The sequence below is a fragment of the Bemisia tabaci genome, chromosome 3 (assembly GCF_918797505.1).
Source record: "Bemisia tabaci chromosome 3, PGI_BMITA_v3".
In the NCBI taxonomy this organism is placed as follows: domain Eukaryota; kingdom Metazoa; phylum Arthropoda; class Insecta; order Hemiptera; family Aleyrodidae; genus Bemisia; species Bemisia tabaci.
This window is the reverse complement of record NC_092795.1, coordinates 50,780,692-50,802,690: the sequence shown is the minus strand read 5'-3', so window position 1 is coordinate 50,802,690 and position 21,999 is coordinate 50,780,692. Positions and strand designations below refer to the sequence as shown.

The 21,999-nt window shown below is 38.6% G+C and overlaps 1 protein-coding gene across 1 annotated transcript in view; it reads left to right on the top strand.

Moving 5' to 3' along the window:
* The window catches only part of dsf (nuclear receptor dissatisfaction), a gene marked incomplete in the record, with an annotated part of 36,488 nt that extends 21,243 nt beyond the window's left edge, over nucleotides 1–15,245 (top strand). Inside the window, 4 exon segments of the mRNA XM_072298506.1 lie at nucleotides 5,753–5,875; nucleotides 11,605–11,688; nucleotides 12,332–12,572; nucleotides 13,375–15,245. Coding sequence (XP_072154607.1) covers nucleotides 5,753–5,875; nucleotides 11,605–11,688; nucleotides 12,332–12,572; nucleotides 13,375–13,628 — 702 coding nt within the window.
* Between the last annotated feature and the right edge of the window lie 6,754 nt (nucleotides 15,246–21,999).

The window sequence follows — 21,999 nt, the reverse complement described above, 5'->3', positions numbered from 1 at the left end:
ACCAATGAGCCATGGAGAAAAAAACCAGAGCCGCATAATAATTGGAAAGAGTTTGACATCCCGTTTACAGAAAACATTAACTTTGGACCTTTTCTCTCACGTCTTAGAAGTATTATTTAAAGAAAATATATCTAAAAATCTGGCAACATTCGCCTCAGCAGGAGATCATGAATTATATCTTCTATTTATATAAATAAAACTGTAAGGGTCGAAATCTTGTGATATTTAATTCTGAGGAAACGCCGGGCCGATTTCCTTAATTTTTGTTGCAAACGAGATGTCCAAAGGATACCAAAAATCCGAAACTCTCACCATCCGCTCTGGAAAATCCCATAATGGTACACGGACTTTACGTCCACTTTTTTTACGTCCACAGACTTTTCGTCCACAATTTTTACGTCCACAGTTCTGAAGCCCACACTATTGTTAAGTCCATTACTTAAACGTCCACTAAGTTAAGTCCACAAATGTAAAGTCCACTAAAATCAAATTCAAGCGTCATATTTTAGTCCGTGTGTAAAACTATATTAACAATATCAAAATGAGAAAATTAAGAGAGAATGAGGTGCTGTTATCGTAACTCATATTTTAAATGAAATGTTAATTTCTTCTTTTGATTCATCTTTTCAAATTGTCTTCGGTAAATACTTGGTTTCATTCCTGTCCTTGAAATTTCAGATATAAAATATGCCTTAAATGTACATTATTTTTTTTCTAATGAAATCGATTGCTTCATTTTAAAAACATTTACATTTTTAAAACGTGGTAAATATTTGTAAAACCTTTTCAAAGCAATGGCATCGATATGAATCTCAATGAGCCGTAGTTGTGATGAAAGAAACTGTACAAAAATTAATAAAAGAGGAAAAAAACTAAGAAGCACGCAATTTTTCGTTTTTAACTTATTTGTACATCGACCTCCTTGAGTCAAATACGTCCAATTTTGAGCGTTGGGTTGCGCTTACACCACGCTACCACGCTGCAGCACAGTACAAGCCCAAAACATAAAAAAATAAATTTGAATGCTTTGAAAATCATTAAATTTGACACGGAACCACTATTATTTTTTACAAAAAACACGTTATATTTTCCAGTAGGACATATTTCTTTTTCATCAGTTTAAAAGGGAATAATCAATGCAGAGAGTGCAAACATTTCAAAATCATGAGTTGAAAAACGCTGACTCCGCGAGTTTAAATATTAGAGCCTAACACAGAGCGAAGCGGCGTGATAGCAGTGCAGAACGCGCACTGGCGCCTACAAACCTAACGGGATACTTCACGCATTGCGCAACGCGTGAAGTATCCCGTTAGGTTTGTAGGCGCCTATGCGCATGTCACGCTGGTTACCTGCCGCGCCGCAACGCTTTAAGCAACTATTTCGCGTCAGAGGCGTTGCACAGTATCCTACAAGATTGAAGGCGCACGAAATAACTAGTTTAAGAGGACTTTCAATTTTGACTGCATCTGTTACTGAAAAATGTTTAATTTGGCATTGGAGCGTTTCCTAGGCTCCCGCTTTGGTTTTCATCTTATCATATCCGTACAGTGTACACATGAACATATGTTTTTATCTGCTCTTAGAGTCTGTTGTTTTTCATGACTTGATTCATGAATGAAATGTTTTTAAGAATGAAGGTAGTCGTAGTATGCATTTATTGTTGAGGTGGTTCCTGTCATTTAAATGAGAAGAAAAAAATGTGGACATAACATGTCAACAATTTGGACAATTTTGGACATATTCATTGTTGGACATTAAATCATGTGGACTTAACGTTTAGTGGACATTAATAGCGGTGGACATTTATTTAATGGACGAAAGGTAGGTGGACATAAAGTCCTGGAAGCCCCATAATCACTCGTGAAGTGAGCTGGAGCAATTAGTTTCGCGATAAAATAAATACCAAGACATCCTTTCCTCGTCTCCTATGAATTTCGGCTAGTGTTACATGAACAAACATCGGATTTCGAAGTCGCTCGTGTAGAGGCAATGCTTCTTAGGCAACTCCTCGCGGGTAATGAAAATATCACGCCGGCCGAGAATGATGATTCAGTTAAGAGTGAGAGGGGAGGGGTATCCGAGTAATGAACTCGCGAGAGAGGTAGCAAATCAAGCCGAAGATAGGCCGGAGCGCGAGCGAGGGGGCGAGGAAGGATACAAGAAGTGAGAGGGAGTTGTTAAGCTAGAAAAATTGAGTCAAAAGAATGACTGGGCCATAATCTGTGTCTATAGAATGGACCCGGACAAGAGCGGAGCAGCTGCCGGGATTCTCATGCGGACCCTCTCCGGTCTCCGGTCCGAAGCCTCGCGCCCGATCATTCATCAAAAGATCGAAACGGCCGTATTGACTCATCTTACATAACAAATTCTCCCTCTGTTTACATCTGCAAATCTATGATCCTCTCCGGGTTACAGAATGAATTAGCCGGGCGGTGGGCGTTCTTCCTTGAATAATCTCCCACCGCGGTAGCCGTCCTTCGAACCCTTTGCTTTGCGCCGAGCGAGGAATTCCTTCAGCGGGCTGATTCTTGAAATTGATAGACAAAGCTATAGACAAAAGGATAAAGAGGGATCCTGTTGATGGAAGCGGGTGGGTGCAATGGATTGTGGCAAGTAAGGAATTCCTTCAGCGGGTTGATGGTTGAAATTGATAGACAAAGCTATAGATAAAGAAGTCAAAAGGGATATAGAGGGATCCTATTGGTGGAAGCGGGTGGGTGCAATGGATTGCGCCGAGTAAGGAATTCCTTCAGCGGGTTGATTCTTGAAATTGATAGACAAAGCTATAGACAAAGAAGACAAAAGGGATATAGAGGGATCTTATTGGTGGAAGTGGGGGATTGCGATGGATCTCGCCGAGCAAGGAATTCCGCCAGCGGGCGTTGATTATTAAAATTGATAGACAAAAAAGACAAAAGGATAAAGAGGGGTCCTATTGCCTATTGGTGGAAGCGGGTGGTGGTTGCTGGTTGCATGGATTGCGCCGAGCGAGGAATTCCTTCAGCGGGCGTTGATTATTGAAATTGATAGACAAAGCTATAGACAAAGAAGACAAAAGGGCTGTAGAGGGATCCTATTGGTGGAAGCGGGTGCTTGCAATGGATAAATACGGTAGATAATAGACTAAATGGGCCGAGTTTATCAGAAAGGAACCAACCCACATTTTCGAATAAAATGAGTTAAGAATGTTTTTGAGTTCCCCTAGTCGTATATTTTCTCCTGCCAAAAACTCAAAGTCGAAAAAAAAATTAGCCTCGGAAAGAGAGGTTAAAGTTTATATTCTACATTGAGTTTCATGGAGGAATGAAACTTCAAACCTGTTTTTCTCAGTTTAAACTTTATGTGGGTTGGTTCCATTCTGATGAACTCGGTCCTACTATCGGCAACCGACGAGAGCCCCTACTTTTCTCACTATTTTAGTTAGCTAATTTTGGTTAGTCCATAATTTTCTCCCTTAGTCTTTAAGAACCAACGATTTTAACCGATAGGATCGCTCTACACTCCATGTATCTTCTTTGTCTAACGTTTTGTCTATCAATTTCAACAATCAGCCCGCAGACAGGGGTAAGGAGCCGGGCCTAAGCGTGTAAAATTAGTTCATATCTCTTGATGAGCGCAAATGGAACGTGGCAGTTTCGCCGGTCATAGAATCGTGTTTTGATGGTTCAAGCTTATAAGTTCTGAAGTTAAGCATTCTAATACATGTTTCTTAACGTAGAGCACGATTTGGATTGCACAACAAATATTACTGCTATTAACGCCTAATCAGGATATTTAATGTTTCTTGACGCGTGAATTCAAACCTCCCGTTCATAAAAACGCAATGGTCTACGCGAGTGTCACCACGACAGTCTCTGCGATAGGAAAATATAGCACCCTCAATCTTGACGCTTCAGCTGTTCAGCTATAGCAAATTGTTTCCGCTTTGAGCAATAAAGGGTGCGAGAAAGGAACAATGCTCGATCAAGGAGCCTGCCAAAGCCGTTGTGAGGCGCAGTATTGCGTTTCTTGTGATCGGACAATGCAAATTTCCCGTGACCAATGGAAAATCAAAACGTTAATATCTTAGTTAGGAGTTGATTTCAATAATTTTCGATGCGATTATCGTGTTCTACGTGAAATTTTGCATATAAATCACGTACCAGAATACTTAAATTCGTGTCTTGTCTAATGGTCCATTAGTAAAAATTAATAAGATCTATCCAAACGCCTAGTTTCGTGGAAATTTTTGGTGGAAAATTCGCATTATTTGACAACATTGCCGTGATGCAACACGGCTCATCCAAACTCCGCATGGTAAAGACGATGGTAAATGCAACGTAGAAAACTCTTGAGAATTAACAACCGCAGCCAGACGCAGACGTTGTGCTTCAGAAAATCAGAGCGCCTGCAATTTTTGTGTATGCAACATGGACATCCTAAGAACACGAATAGTTGTATCCAAATCTAGCCATTGAAAAAGCAGAGCGCCTTACATCTTTACGCTTACGATAGCAAAGTGTATCACTCCTCACTTATTGCATTCACACGTGGTCGTTACACAAATATAGAGCAGTTTGTGTATTTAATCAAACTGAATGAAGGAAATGAGTCTTTTATTAATAAGTGTACAAATAAACTAGAGACCATTCATATGACAATTGCCTGATTTTATCGGGTCAGGGTTATTTTGATGAGTCAATTGCGCTAGTTATATGAATGCGATGTTTCAAAATTCCCGCTCTTGATTTATATTTTTCAAAACAAGCCAAATTTACGAGGAAAATTAAGAAGCTTTTTTAAAAAAAAAACTACGTTGACTTGTTTCAAATAAGACAAAAATAGCACGACAGGAAGTCTGTAATGTCGCAAACAGAGATACGCGTAGTTTTGCTTTCTGGCAATCGATGTTATCATGTTCACAATTGTTTATGCGTGTATTTATTTTGCGTTTATCAAAAATACAAAAATTATGTCCTAAAAAGCTGCAATGTCGATATGGTTCCAAAAGCTTTAGTCGATAGAAATCTCCATGGAACAGTGATTATTTGAGTCAGTATGTTATCATTTTCAAAATTGTGTATGCATTTATTTAGTGTTCACTAAAAATACAAAAACTACATATATTTTCGAAATATCCGCAATTTCAAAGGTTCCAAAAGCCTCCTCCGATAGAAATCTCTATGGAACAGTGATTACTAAAGTCAGTATATCGACGGTGTAAGTCGGCAGTCACATAACTCGTTTCGGTGTCTGAAAATCTCCGCCTCTATATTATTATTTTAAAAGAGAACAAATTGACATCATTCTTTGAAATTTATGCAGAATTTTCTTCGCACAGAGAAGAAAAATCACGGCGGTTTTAAAGAGTTGCCGTTGAGTAGTTTTTCGTTTAAAAAATAAAGTATGACAGGAAGTATGACAGTTTTTATAAAGGAGTCTACGACGTTGCAAACCTAGTTATGTGATTGCCGACTTATACCGTCGATATGTATACTCAATAAGAAAATTAAACAAACGGTCGTAAAAGCTCGCAGCTTTTTATTCAAACTCATGCAGTATTTAAACACTCGCAATAGCTTTTTAAAAAGAGGGATGGCCGATCGGGTGGTCGAGATCCCACGAAGCACTGTTGAACGAGATGAAAAAACAACTAAAATAAACTCATAACCCATTATCGAGGCGGTGGTCGGGCGAAAACAGGAGGAAGCATACGTTCGGGGCGAGTGGTTGCAATTTATTTTTGAATGCTTAAGTGGGTATTTGATTACAGGAGCTAATCTGGAATAACAAACTGAGTGACGTGTCGGAGAGGCTGGGCACGACGCAAATTACGAGCACCTCCCCGAGCCCGGGTCTTCCTCTAGCCCTCTCGCCCAGCTGGGAAGTTTTGCAGGTCAGTATATCCCCATCATCCCTCTCGAACTCACCCCTTCTCCAACACACTTGCCACGTCGATTGTGAACAGAGACAAAGGGAGACCCTTTGTTGGTATCTTGGCAATGGTGGAAGCTTTTACATTTGGGACTCTCATATTCAACTGTTGGCCCATCTACTAAGTGAATGCTTAACAACGTGTTGAATATTTCGTCTTGAAATCAAGCCGGAATCACACGCTGAATGTGACCATAGAATACATAGAGTCGTAAAGTAAATGGAAGAGCTGGCGCCATGTTCTACTCGACGAGTTCCGAGCTCATGTCACTTTTTCGATACATGTTCGATCCAAAATGGCGGTGTGGAATATGTGGTTATTCCTATCTTGTTTGTTTACATCGGATGGCCGGGTCCCTGTGTATCGCAAACAATCGATTATGTATTGGAAAAGGGACCCGGCGTCACGCAGGAGTCTCGAAATTCGGGACTTAGAAAATGCCTATAAAAGTGGCGCCAGCTCTCCCACTTACATTACGACTCTATATACTCTATGAATGTGACTTAAATAAGGAAGTCATCGGCCCGATGCCAAAATTTTGCGCGACACGCGCAGAATTCAACAACGAGGCTCATCGACCATCGAATAATGTCGGATTTGTCTGAACTATTCGAATAGATTTGATACAAATCTGGATGAAAATAACTCGAATATGCGAAATTTCAGCCATTGAGCGATGACTGTCATGCTGCTAAACATAGGAGTACTGAGCGGTTTTGTGAAAGAGGGGCGCACCCTCAAAATTTAAAACATGTTAATAATACTATTGCTCAATCTCTACGAACCTACTCATGTGCCCGAGGTTTTATTACAGATGGTATGCAGAAAATCAGTTTATTTTTTCGAATAAAAATATGAAAATCTGTCGAAGCAATCGATTTTTAATAATGTCTCTTAAAATTTGATTTGTGGCACCTTTCTTAACATAACTTCTTTCTTTATTTAAGGGTTTTATTATCGGAGGGCGGTTTTTTTTCTGTGCCTCGTTACAGTTATACGGCATGGTTAAGCAAAGCTAGTTTTAAAAACCTCTTTCAACGACGAGAGTTTTTTCCTGAAATTACATCATGACTGAAGAGCATTACTGTTGCTTTATTATTCGCGATCGTTGTCACAGTTTTGAATTGTGAAGGAAGCAGGGCCTCAATTCTTTTATTATTCGTATTTCTCAGTATTCGTAAAAATAAGTTTAGAAATGGGGACTGTAAAAGCTCACTTTCTTTTTTGTCTTTTAATTTTTCCAATTGCTAGCATAGTATCCATTTTTACACATGAAAAAATAGATAGTTAAACTTGTAATAATTTAAAAGAACCCAATAATATGCGGGAAATGGTTGATGCTCTCCAGGAATGTACAGCCACAGAGATACACCTTTTCACCCCGATAAGATTGGAACTTTTGCCCTTTAGGATGCGACTCAACTAATGATGAAAGAAAGACATTTCGTAACCGAGGTAGAATAAGGCATTCTGAGCACTTAGACGGGCCCGGCGAGGAGCGGCGGTGAAACTTTTTGTGAAATTAAAGGTGAACCGTAAAAAGCTCTTGTCAAAGCGAACTTCTGAGGATTTACGCGGTGCGGAAGCGCATTAAATGGTCCATGAAACCTCTTTGCGCCGGGAGGTTGGGAGACGGGGCGGGAAGTTGGGAGAAAAGAGGGACCGAGGGATGAAGGACAAGAGGCGAGGGAGGCAAACCAATTTATAACGCGAGATGTCATTTCAGAGCACGTAATTACACCTTATGGCAAGAAGCAAACAGTCCGTAGATTAAAAGAGGCCAATTCAAAGTCCTCTTTTGAACAAAGCTTCGCCCGCAGTATTTTTTTATAGGCTATGGGAGTACCTGTTATGAGGAAGGTTTTTCTTGGAGGACATTATTCGAGCGCCATGTTTTCCTTTAAAAATGCGGAGGGTAGAAAATTAGAAAAAGCAAAGTAGCACTGAAGGGAAGTTCGCGTATTTAAACATACTTGGATAAGTATTTCATTAGAAGCGGGTATGGTCCTCTTACGCAGCAAAATGGCAAAATTAATGCAAATATAGTATGTTCATCTTGCATTATTGAAGATCGTCAAACTTAGATAGGTTACTGAGCAGCTAAAACTAGAATTCGTCGATTCTTTGATTTTTTATTTCCTATTTTTTTCCTTGAATTTTTGAATAAGCTGTAGAAATGTGTAAAATTTTCCGTGATTTTTTAATGATTTTTGACACGATGATGTGCAGAATGGTACAACCAAAATTTATCATCATAATTTAGTTCAAACAGCCAAACCGATTTTCAAATTGCTGAACACATTTCTTGTCACATTGAGGAAGCTTCAAGTGGAGACTCCCACGCATGCTGTAATACTGATTGCCACCTCGCATCGAATTTTAATCCTAAATATTCGAAAATATGCCCGATTTCATCGTTTTGTAACGAATCCGTAGATTCTTCCTCCCTCTCCTTGTAACGCACCCTTGACACAGGCAGGCATAGAAGAAATGAAAATGGCGTAGCGCTCAATTCGTCGTTCCTCCCACGAGAGAACGTAACTAAATTTCAATGTTGCCAAATTTTTTTCTCGCAAATTGTACTTACACCAGGAGAACCTTGGAAATTTTTAACTGAAAATTGTATTTATTATTACTCCTATTTCATGCAAAAATCAGAAAAACTTGGAAAAAGATAAGTGCTTTTTAAGGAATATTTTTCGTAAAATATTTAATCGTTGAAGTCAATTTTGCAAGCCTGAAATGAAGTTACCTACGTTACTTCGTCCGCTAAACGACGAATTGTGCTCTTTTGTTAAATTCGCGTTTTATGATACATTTTTGGATGAAAAATTGCCACCTTGCGTCGATATTTTTCGTCTAAAATGTACGAATAATCGCTCGCTTTGCTTGTGCCGGCGAGAATTCTCCCCCTTTCCTCCTGTGACGCACCCGTAATGTGCTGGTTACACGCTCAAATTCCCATCAATTTCCGATCAAATGGTGACTGGTGCGCACCATCTACCATCAAATTTCTGCGGCCTGCAAAAATTTGATGGTAGATGATGGAACTGTGGGGCTCATCCTTCATCTGATTTCCACACAACCGTGCTTATTTCTTGCTTATTTCAATCAACACGCTGTTTTAATTAATTTTACTCATCAATCTATAGATAACTCTTGACCGTCATCTTGATTATCATTTTGATCGGAATTTGACGGAAATTTGAGCGTGTAACCAGGCCATAACGAAGGCTCAGACTCTCTCACTCTCGCTCTCCTTCCTTAAGTGTCACGTATTTCATGAACGGAACCACTCCTGCGCAGTGGTGAGGATTGAATGATCGGCTATCGATATCGCTCCATTTGCAGCTATGTTAAATAATCGATTATTAAGATGCTCGTTGCGAACTCTCTGTTTATCAATCCTTTTCCATAGTTGTAAATGGCAGATCAATCTATAAATGGACCACGTTTAACAGAGAGAAACAAAGCTACATTAGCTATTGCCAAATTCAACGGAACAATGTAATTTTCTACGAGAGAACGTTTGTGCGGATTTTTGTTGAAATGTTTAAGGAATTTGCTTCGCACTATGCAAAAAATTCACTGAAATTTGCACAAAAGCCCTCACAACCGTTTTTGTGTAAAAAATTGAATTGGCCAATAGGTCAGCTGCGCTGGTCACAAAATCGTGTTTTGATGCTTGATTCTTGTAGATTAGCTAAAAATAATAAGATCTGTCCAGACAGCAACTTCCTACGCTGAATGTTAATCGTGATATCGCGCCTTGAACAATTTATGAACGCCTCGAACGCGGATTTATGACGTCATCCACCGCGGTAGTACATACCATGTTATATGCACAATCGGTAGCTGACGTCAAAAACTCGAATTTTCAAAAGGTGACATCTTGGTTTCTATTGAACGTAGAAAGGTGCTGTTTGAACAGATCTTATTATTTTTAACTACTCTGCAAAAATCAAGCATCAAAAAACGATTCTGTTACCAGGTCAACTGGCGCATCAAATTTGACAATAGCTGATGTGGCTTGGTTGTCTTCTGCTTAACGCGGTCCAAATCGCGAAGCACGTCACGCCACTGCTCCTGCGCTAGAAAGGCATGGGCGAAATTAAAATGCGGGAGCGCTGGAGAGCACCAGTGGTTAACTTTACTGGTGGTGGGGAATTTGGGGCGGAGACGCGAAGCTCATTCTCGCGTCTGCACAATCGAGGGTTCGACGCGCGCCGCTGTCGCACGTCGGGAGGGAGGAGGGGTGAGGGGGGTCCCTGGAGGGACTGCTAATCAGCTCCACGAGCACGGAGGGGGGCGTTGACTTCGGGACTTTTACCAGTCGCTCTTATGTATGTTATGATCCCCGCCCTATTGGCTCGCGATCAAACCAATCGAGGCTGCTCACTCAAATAAAATGGCGTCTGAATATTACTTAAATATTCTAGCTTTCTTCGGCTTGTTTTGTATTTTTTGGTTTCAGTGAAGTTTCTGTCATATCTACCGCCGTATTGAAGGAAAAAGCCGTATAAAGATTCAGATCTTAGCAACTTTCTTCTAATACAATACTTATTATGAATTCTCCTACGACTCTTATTATGAATGAAAGCTTGGGATTTTTCCGTTTTAAAATGTAGAGACTTTAGAATAAATTTATGCTAAATGGAACTATAAGCAAGTGGGAACTTAGGGTGCACTCGTTAGTGGCTGGGCCATAAGAATGAATGGGAAATATAAAGCACCAGTGACGTCAGCGGCAACGACGAGAAACGACGATCGGGAAGGCGTTCTTTAACTTATGAGCCCTGTCCACAAGGCTCTCGTCACATGCCCCACGGCTCACGAGTTAGCGCGCTCAGTTTTGTTTGATTTAATTGAAAATCCCACTTTTCCATTTTCTCAAAAGGAACTATTTTCACGTTTATTACATTGTTTCTCATCCAGCTTCCATGAGCACACCCCATCTTTCCACTTGCACATAGTTCCTTTTAACATAAATGCGTCCAAATGGGCCTCTAGACTAGTTATGAATTGAAGCACCTCGCGACTTACTTTCTTTTGAGAATTTCATGACAGAAATGAATCAAAACGACAGAAAGTCTGGAATTTATAAGTTAAACGATTATCATTGAAAGAAATGACAAAAATACGAATTCCATCATTTTGTCGTTTCCCGGACAGAGGGACGTATAACTTCATCCCAAGATTGCACAATTGACTCAAACAGTTGATTTTTTTTACAAAGAAGGACCTGTGCAATTTCCATCCAAAATTTTTCTGGTTTGTGCATGAGAGCAGAAGAAATATCAGGGAAATTTTCAGTTATAAAATACCAAGATTCTCTTTGTAAAGATGCAATTTAAGATAGGGACAATTTGGCAACATTAAAATTTAGTTACGACGGGGGAACGATGACTTGTGTAGTGGTGTTGCGTCATAGAGCGCAGTTTGCGCGGTCTTGCATGCCCATTGTGTTAACACCCAATCGGCTAAAAATTATTTTAACTGCGTATATAGTCAACGAATTACTTTACAGAAGTAGAGGGCCCATCACAGATCGTCAACTTTGGCTCTTTCAGCAGCTCTTATGATATAAATGCAACTATTGTGGCTCTAGAGTGGCTGTTTTTGCCTACCTTATCATTTGAAGGAAAAATTCTAATATTAAAAATTTTAATCATACATTTATTTGATTTCAGGAGACCACAGCTAGACTCTTATTCATGGCTGTACGTTGGGTGAGATGTTTAGCCCCCTTTCAGACTTTGTCCAAACGGGATCAGGTGAGATAACACTATAATCAAGTGCATTAAATTTTACTTTCAATCCTAAAAACATTGTGTTTTTTTCCTTTCACTTAAATCCTTCAAAGCAGCGGTTGAAAAGAGCAAAAACATTTCTTTTTCAGGGTTTTCGGATAAAACAGATTCAGGCAACTATCCCATTGAAGTTGACAGCTGTCAAAAAAAAAAAAAAAACAATTACCAATCTTAGTGCCTCCTTCATATCGCAGATCCAGAACGTTAGCAACATATTGTTTTTTCTCCTATTAAGCCGATGGAAATGTATCGATTCTCAGGAAGGCCTGGTGATACGACATGAATCGATTATTCAACACTGGTTTATATGGAGGAAAAAGAGTGTTGTGAACTTGCCTGATCCGCCTCTGACTTCGTATACATTATCTCAAATCCTCTATCTAGATATATTCCATTATCCTTTGAAACTCCAAAACAAGGCCAAAGAATACTTTTTAAGACTATTTTGTGGCGACCGCTTTGAGTCTCAAGTACACAAATTTTGATCGAAACTATTCCTCCGTGATCCGCTGTTTATAATTTTTATCCAAACTAATATACTTCTTTGACATAATAATGATCTCACTATTATATTTCAATATTTTCCTATTTTTGGTTCCTGTTTCAGTTACTTCTTCTACAAGAATCTTGGAAGGAACTATTCTTACTGCATCTAGCACAGTGGTCGATTCCGTGGGACCTGTCACCACTTTTTAACTCCGAGAAAGCCCGTGAGAGACTGCCTAAGGATGACAAAGTGGTGAATAATGAAATAAAAGCTATCCAAGAAATTTTAGCCAGATTTCGGCAGCTATCACCCGATGGAAGTGAATGTGGCTGTATCAAGGCTGTTATTCTTTTCACTCCAGGTAAAAACTATTTACCATGCAAGTGGTTTTATCCATCTCAAGTATAAACGGAAAATTAGTTTTTTTTTTTGCTCATTAAGAGACAATCGAAGTTCAAACCTCCACGTTTTAGGCTCTGGCTCTATAATTTTAGGAATTATTCACAGTTTGATGGAGTTTTTCTCGTTTTACCTCTTCCTTACATATTTTGCACAGCTAATCCCTCTTATCCTCATTCAATGCCAACACCACAAGTGTACTCCCTACAACCCTCTCCAGTCAAATTTCAACTGCTTCCATCTTCAGGACGTATTAGTTCATCTTTTTCTATCCTCCGAAAATCTGGATAAAATGTGCGCAGAATTTTTTGATCTGAATTCAGTATTCGCCGAGGGATCTAAAAAGACCCACAACGTTATATAGATCTCTCGACGTGACCAATATTCCAATGCATCTGCCTGAGCTGAACACTCTCCCTCTCAGTCTTGTACTGATACTCATTGGAGCGGAAAGTTTTTTGACTCGAATTGAAATTTTTGAGCTTTTTGGCCTTGTTTTCCTCCGGAAAATAGTGTGGACCCCGCACTATTTTCCCTCCTTGTATATAATTCCTATACATTAAAAAATTGACTAAAAGTGGAGACGTTACTCCTAAATCCAGAAATTGGGCGAATACAATTTTCTTGTTCCCTTTACTCCTTACAGTTTTTTTGGAGTTTAAATAATCTTGCTCTTCTTGAATTCACTTAGTTTGTAGCATCTCTTTGATTATTTCAGCTTTTTCAATAATATAATTAATATTTCTATATTTTCATTCGCACAGAGACACCAGGTCTGGTAGACGCGCAACCGGTAGAGATGCTTCAAGATCAGGCGCAGTGCATTCTCGGGGATTATGTCAGAGGTCGCTACTCCCGTCAGCCAACAAGATTTGGCCGGCTCCTTTTGATGTTGCCCTCTCTACGCTCCATACGACAATGCACAGTGGAGCAACTATTTTTCAAAGAAACCATCGGTGATATTCCCATACAGAGACTTCTAGGTGACATGTACACCATGGAAAAATCTTATAACTGACCGCTCAGTCCTTAGTGATCCCCATTGCAATAAGATTAAGTTTCTCTACACGATTTTTATGGCAGGATCTAGTTTCACGAGAGGAATAATGGATCTGCTTATCTGTCAATAGTGTCAAAACTGAATCAAGTGGGTGGAAAAAGAATATCAGTTCATTTCCATATTATTTGTGGTCAAAAACTAATTTTTGTAGAGGTAGAATAAAATTTGCCACAACAATTTTTTTTTATACGCGTGTGTATGGAAATTAATGTTTTATCACAAACATCTTTATTCTGAATTGAATTGATTTCCAAATACTTGAAATCATCTGAGAGTTTAAACTGTGTATGAATTTTTGCGCACGCATAACATTAGTTTCAAATTCTCGCAAATTGCGAAAGGACGAAGCTTTTGCGAGTTGTCAATATTACCTAACAGCCTGCATCCAAATTTTGTATCTGACGTAATCGACAAGCATCAGAGAGTTTTGAAATGATTATAAGAGCAAGTCATCACTTCTACATAATTTTTATTTGCTACTATGTATATATTGTTATTACGAAGCTGCACGAATTGAACATTCTTTGAGGAACTAAACTTTTTATTTCTTCTTCAAGATAGTACTATCTCTGGATCTCATAATGTTAGCGTAAAGTGGTTTTGTAAAATTTGGCAGTTTTCTTATGTAAAAACAAGCTCATATTAATTTGTTTAGCGCACATATCCATTATCAACCGGTCAGTGGATTTAGTTCTATTGGACTTTTCTACTCCCGTTTTTCATCGGACAAAAGCATCATCGTGTAATTCATTTTTTTCTTCTTTAAGATGAAGAGGGCAAAGTTAAAAGTATGACTAAATGTGATACTTTAATATCAGAAATATAGAGGCTCACTTCACCTCACTCCGATCGTCATTCAGATGGACTGTTCGGCAGATCGAATATAGTAAATGAGTGCCTGCAAGATAGGCAACATATATAACGCATCGTTAGATCTCGGAGGCATCGTTTCATTTTGAAGGAGTTTTTGTAGACTTGCTCCTAGCATAGTCCTACAAAAGCTTTTTGAACGAGTCGGAAACAATGGGCTTTCAGTCACATGTGAAAATTGAAATTTAAAGAAAAATGAAAAGAACAACAAGGAGAAAAAAATTACAAACACGGCTCCAAACAAGGAGAAAACTTCCAGTTTTATCTGTAATAAAAGGGTGCTTATTTACAGTGAATTTTTTTGTCCAAAGCATTTTAAGTACTCATATGCACTTATTTGATTAATTATTTGACTTACTTACTTGCTTACTTATTTAGTTTGACTTACTTGATGATACCGTAACATTTGAAACGCGATACTCCTTATTCATTAGCTAGTCATTCCACCTGCTTTATTTGCAGATTTTCTGTTTTTTGTTCGATATTTATTCGTTATTTGTTTACTTTGTCCTTGTTTTCTTTTATTTATTTGCCATTTAGAGCCAAAGTCCTTAACCAATGTTTAAAAATCTAGTCCTTGTAAAATGTATGCAATTGGCGTATATTGACTGTGAGATATGACTAATAGAGTAAACTGTAAATACAGCATGATAACCTTGTTATTAATTAAAATGATAAATAAATCACCTTTGATGAATGATATCCTTCACTGTAATATTTTCCTCGTTTAAAACGCACTTCCAAAATGTATACACTCAATAGCTCTATACTGTGGAAACGAATAATTAGAATTAAAAAAAAAAAAAAATTAAAAAAATAAATAAAATTCACTATGAACGTGGCTAACAGAAGGCAGTGATTCAAATGATTGGGACCTCTCCGACCACACATCTCATCCCATAGAAAAATAATGTTTCGCATGTTTCAGAATGTTTTATGCGTTGGTCCACTTTCCAATCGATGATTTTAAACGAACTTCCAAAGAAACAAGAGGTAAAATTAAATATCTCGCTTTTTTTCGACTTTTATCATTTCAGGAGGCATAGGGGTAAGGCACTTGACAGGTGCCGTGTTAAAGGGTGGTTCAATTAGACTCATTCAAAAATATAAAAAAATCACGGAAATCAAAAATAACTATCTCCACGGCGACATGGACCCTGCCATGCATGTATTTTCATGGGTCTCAGGGCTCATGTTACAAAAGAGACAGCTCCTTTTGATTCAGATACTTTTGATTTGCTGAAAATACTTAACGGAGAAAATAGAAATGCAATCGAGTCCAAGAGGACATTTTTTCAGGTGGCCGTGTATCCTTTAGTTTTTATCTTTCATCTTGTTCCTTCTTCTTTTCATATTTTTAATGTGCAAAAGAAGAGACATCTCTTGACATCAAAGGCGATTCTTAAAAATTGGCAGCATTGGGCTTTGCCCATGAAAGCGCATGTAGAATAATCAATATCAACAGTGGTGAAGTGTAAATCATCGGCTATCAATATTTTCCCATTTAAAACTATGTTAATGAATTGATTATCATGAGGTACACCTGCACAATCGATCTTTTTTCATAGGTTTAAATGGAAAATCAATCGATACATCGAAAACACGACTCGCAGTGGTGAGGGTTGGATAATCGATGATCGATATTTTAGTCACTTGAAGCTATGGTAAAAAATCGATACGTTAAACTCTGATAATCGATACTTTTCCACAGGCATAAATGGTAAATTAATCGATATCAATTGATTCTAGGTGAAGCATACTGCCCCACAAAAAATCGATCATTTATAATGATGTTAAATAGAGGAAAACCAGGGTTGCCAACTTGCGAGAGTCACCTCCGCTTGACAACTTTTCCGCTATCCCATCACCATCATTGATGGCGTCACAGAAAATAAAAATCTATTACCTCTAAGGAAAAGCGTTGATGTTGTGATGAAGGATTGGAAAAGTGATATAACAAAACCACAAGTTGACAGAATGGCAGCTCGCGCAACAGCGGTGGTGGTTGCGGTAGCACTGTGCTATACAGCATTGCCGGGTAGCGCTTAATCTGTCGTCAAAATTTTTGAGGGGCTGATGTACATTTCTGGCATACAATCCGCAACTTGCTGAAAAATTCTGCATATTGCCTTGCATGCAAATAATCCTTAAAGACTTTAAAGTAGATACCTAATTAGTAGATAAAGTTGAAATTGATAGACAAAGCAATAGACAAAAAGACAAAAGGGATATGGAGGTATCCTATTGGTGGATGCGGGTGGTTGCAATGGACAAAGGTGGTAGGTAATAGACTAACTAATGGCAACCCACGAGAGACCCTATAGTTATAGTCCATCATTTTCTCCCTGAGTCCATAGGAACCAACCGCATATCAACGAATAGGATCGCTCCATACTCCTTATGTCTTCTTTGTCTATAGCCTTCAATGTCACAAACTGGGTATATAAGATTTCATTAATTCACCCGCTGGTGCAGAAGATTATAATCTGGAATGGACCAGAATTACAGGTTTGGCACGGAACAATACGAGTGAGAGAAGTAACGGAGGATGGAATTCCAGAATGGGCCATCAAAGTCAAAAAACGTTCAATTTCTGTAACTTATCCGTTGTGCTCATGAGGCGGTGTTGTCCTGACTCTCAGTATCATAGGGACTGCTACTGAGTCCATAGCCGAATTTCCGCATTTGAGACGAATGGATCGCTCATACTCCTATATGTCCTCTTTGCCTCCTATAGGCCTTGAGTTATCATTTCAATAATCAACCGCTGGTAGTATTGTTCCTTAGCCCTTGAATTGCACCTTTGACTCGTTCCAAAATCATTGACACCTGATTTTTGGCTCTGATATCGATTGATTGAAGGGTAAGGTGGCCGTTGCATATTTTATGATGTAATTGTATGCAGCAAATTACCCAATATCGCGACGAGACTCCATTGCCTCCCAGTCATTGATGAGAGCACCTCAGGAGACGATGCAATCAAAACACAGCAGTCGATCACAGAGTTGCCGGTACACCGGAAATTTCATAGATTCCGCGTTTTTTTGAAGAGAGAACTGGAATTAATTTCATATTTCGCGATGTACCGACATCCTGGTTAGAGCCCCGATCAAATAGAGTGCGAGGACTAATTACGGTGGCAATGATGCCGATGACAGCGTGGATTCTCGACAGCATCGTCATTGAGAAGTAGGTGCCTCAATTGTGCTCTCTAATTTGATGCATGTGTTTTTGGAATCGGTGCAGAGTAATTTTCCATTTAGTGAGAAACGTGGTGCACTTTAGGCGGACGGCAAGACAAGCGGTTGATGAGCTTGAGAGCAATCTGCAAAATGAATCGGCCATATGACAAGGTTCAAATTAGACGAAAATATATCATATATACTCTCTTTAAAGTCTTACGTAGAAAACGATTTCTACGTTTGAAAGTCTGTATATTAATTCTTAAACAAGGTGGAGAAATGGTGCTGGGTCCACACCATTTCGCGGGGAAACAAAGCCAAGACATACCAAAAATTAAAATTAGAGTCAAAAATAATTAATAGTAGTATTTAATTTTTTTCATTAATTCTTAAACGAGTCAGTAACAGGTATTTTTAACACAGATCAAATGGCACTAAGATTATACATAAAAACGTGATTCGTACTGTTGTCATTTAACCGATATAAATATTTATAGTCTTGGTTAGAGGATGCGATTGCTAGACTTTTCGCCGTGTGATTTGTTTACCAGGAGAAACTTTGAAGAGAAAACAGGTTGCACAGTGTTTTAATCTATATCTTGCCTAGAGGCCCATCGATAAAAAATTTAGGGAGCCATTCGGATTTGATCTATTTTCTTATATATCATTTTTGCTAGACATTTTTAAGTTGCGTCAATTTCCTAGTAATAGACTCCATATTTGGACTGTAATGGAGCCAAATTACATGAGCGATAGCCTAATATCATCGGAAATTCTGCGAAATCATGCCATTTTTCTACAAGAGAACGGTACTGTGTAGAGTATTTTCAAAATTTCAAGAAATTTTATCTATGACATGGCATTACTTAATTGCCTCAAAAGTTTCAAAAGAACCTATACAACCGTTGCTTTCTCATGTAAAAAATAAATTTTTTGTTGAAATTTTGCTGCGGCCGATATGACTTATCAAAATGTAAGTGTAAAAAAAAACAGGAATGTTTTTGATGAGGTAGCGATAATTTAAGGCGGTTTCCTCGAGCACCTGTTCGTCTCAAAAAAATATTTTGTGTTTTTTTCGCAAGTTTATTCTTTAACAAATGAAAGCATTCACATTATCACAGCAGCCTCCAAAAACATATAATCATGATTCCATTTTGGAAAATAAATTTCAGAGCTGATAGACGCAACGAGAGTAAATCAGGAACTGTGAATAACAAGACACAACTGAATTATGAAGATGATGTCCATATTTTAGAAAATAACGCTGTAATCTTTAACATCTCCATGAGAGTTGAAACTTATAATTCATGTATCTACTAACAATTAGACAAATCGTCCAATAATTATTTTAATTTTGAAATTCTGTTTATTGACCAACAGGTTATGGTAACGAATTTGCGAAGTAGAACACTAAGACATCAAAACTTAATAAAATCCGAGTATGAATAAATAACAGTCAAAAAAAGCATTCGAAACCAACTTCTTCTATACTACGAATAGAGTGATGACTTTGAAAGATAGAGATAAAATTTAAAACTGCCCTGGTCAAAAAATAAACTAGTTAATCAATTTATTTTCAAGCAATAGACATTATTATCATAGTTATTCATTAAATATTTCCAACATAAATCTACATATCTCCTCCCAATCAGTCCCACTTTTACAATACGCCGCTACCGGTTATTTTGGCAAGGCGGCAACCCTGATGTTCAGTCACGTGAACTTCCTCCGGCCGAAGTGGATTTTAGGCAGGGTAAGTACAAGATCATCACTGCTGACTTCGCCTCAGATCTCGATTACGTTTCGTCTTGGGTAACCATTTGGGGCGCAACAGTTTGCATTGCCACTGCCATTGCCACTTGAAAATGAAAAACGTCCAGTCAAAGCGCCTTCAAAATCTTCGATATTCAACATATCTTACTCTATAATATAAATCAAAGAAGTAATGCGTAAGACATGACACATTGACTCCTGTGGCGCGAAGTGCTTGGGAGGGGAAGGTTGGACCGTGGAGCGGTCAGGGGGCGTGCCCTTAGCATTCTCGTTAATGGAACTAAGATGCGCAGATCTTGATACCATTTTCAGGAAATCTGCATTCGAAGCTGTGTCAAATGAGCCATGGGAGGAATTAGAGGGAGCCGGGAACGTTGGCTCCCTCCAAAAAATGTGAAAGATTTCGCTGGATAAGTGAAAAAATATGGTTATCGTTTATCTTTGAAATTGTACTTTGATCAACTTTTCGGTTAAAGTAACTCAAAATCGCCCTTAGACTCCTTATTTTTCAAACTTTTCCCAGGGAGGTTCCAAACGTGATAAGGATGATCTAATTTCCAGATCTTTCTAGAGTTTTGAATAAACTCTAATGGATATTTTCGCCGAATATTAAACTATTTCTGTGGGTATCATTCATTCTCTTCCTACCTAAATCAAACTTCTCTTGATCGAGTCTGTTTACGTTGGTATTCAAAAATCCTACGATGATGAACCAATCAGAGAGTCGGCACAGACGTGGCAATGATCCCTCTGCATTGGTGCTCTACTCTTTTCCTGAGAAGTAGAACGCCTAATCAGGAGACAGACTGAGGTTAAATACATTCGACAACGCAGGAATCGACTCCTACCACTGCACCGGCACCGTCCTTCCCCTCCTTACGTCTCGATGTCTGCCGTATTGCTTCGCAAATCGTAATTCTTCTTTTTACCAATGATCATTGTCACCCTCAGTGCGAAATTATTTTTCTTGAGTTGCAGTGTGGCACTATTGACCGGTTGTTCGTAATTTTCCGCAATCTTTAACAGTGTTTTCTCTACCTTATCACTACTTTTAAAAAAAGTATAATACTTATGAATTTTTATGTGCGAAGCTCGATATGCATTGATTTTACCGACTGGATGTTTGTGACCCTCGTATTTGAGACCTACAAGAAACAGTAACCCAAAAAAAAGGTAAGTTGAGCCTTACATTTTACATGCAAATTTTCTTCCTGTGTGCCTGCATCGAAGCATCGAGGAATCGCCAAATTTGTATATAAATAGTGTTATCATAGCTCTTTGGAATAGTTTTGGTACTTAACTAAACTATCAACCTAATTGTGATGATGCACACATACGCGATATGTGTTTCCACATCGCTTTCTGGCGCTCTGCGACACCTAGCCGCCACAGCACTTTATCCCCCCATGGTCTTTTTGGAAGTTGGCCTTAGGCACACCTTCATTTTTTGTGAAATCCCTGTCACCATTCTTTCACTGAGCAGTCCATACTTGTGTCTTGTGCTTTAGCATTTGGTGAGAATAGCGTATTTCAGTATTTTTTATGTTTGTCTTTATTTTGAAACCGTTGAAAACAAGAAACTAGAGAATGAAAATGAAATACTTGCCTTTTCCAAAATTTTAAAGGACTTTAGACATTCATCCGGCGATACATGTGGGTATATGGAGAGGGAAAGGAAGGTTAACAAGTTAAAAACACACTCAAGGATGTAAAAAAAAAAAAAAAAAAAAAAAAAAAAAAAAAAAAAAAATCTAACTCTATCGGATCCAATGTGAATATCTTGGCTTGCCTACTACTTATAATATCATACTTATTTCCATTATCTCGCAATACTTCCTCTATAATTAACAGGTATGAAATTTAAAAATGCGTCGACTTTTTTCACGTGTGAGTTCTCAGGGAAGCTACTTTCTCCTAGGTTTAGGGTTCATGCATTTTATTGGGTAAATGCGCCAAAGACAAATGCATTATCGAAAATTGCTGCGGTTAGCAATAAGTAGAGTTTTGGACTTAGTGAGTTTTTGGACTACTGCTCTCTTTTTGGGCCGTATATCTTGATTTATTTTGCGAGGAAAGCTCCGTACTTTTGATGGATGCCTGCCATTCCTAATATATTAGAGCGCCTTCAGTTTCGTATGATACTGTGCAATACCTCTAGTGTGACATAGTTGCTTCAAGCGCCGTGGCACGCTGCGGCGCGGCGCAGGCGGGCAGCTAGCGCGAAACGCGCTTTGGCGCCTACAAACCTAACAGGGATACTTCACGCGTTGCGCAATGCGTGAAGTATCCCTGTTAGGTTTGTAGGCGCCAGTGCGTCGCCGCTCCGCTTTGTGTTGGGCTCTAATATTTAATCTGGCGGAGTCAGTGTTATTCAACTCATGATTTTGAAATGTTTGCACATCCTGTATGGATTGTTCTCATTTTAATTTATGAAAAAAGATATGTATTAAAGGAAAATATAATGTGTGTTTTGTAAATATTAAGGTGGTTCCGTATCAAACTTA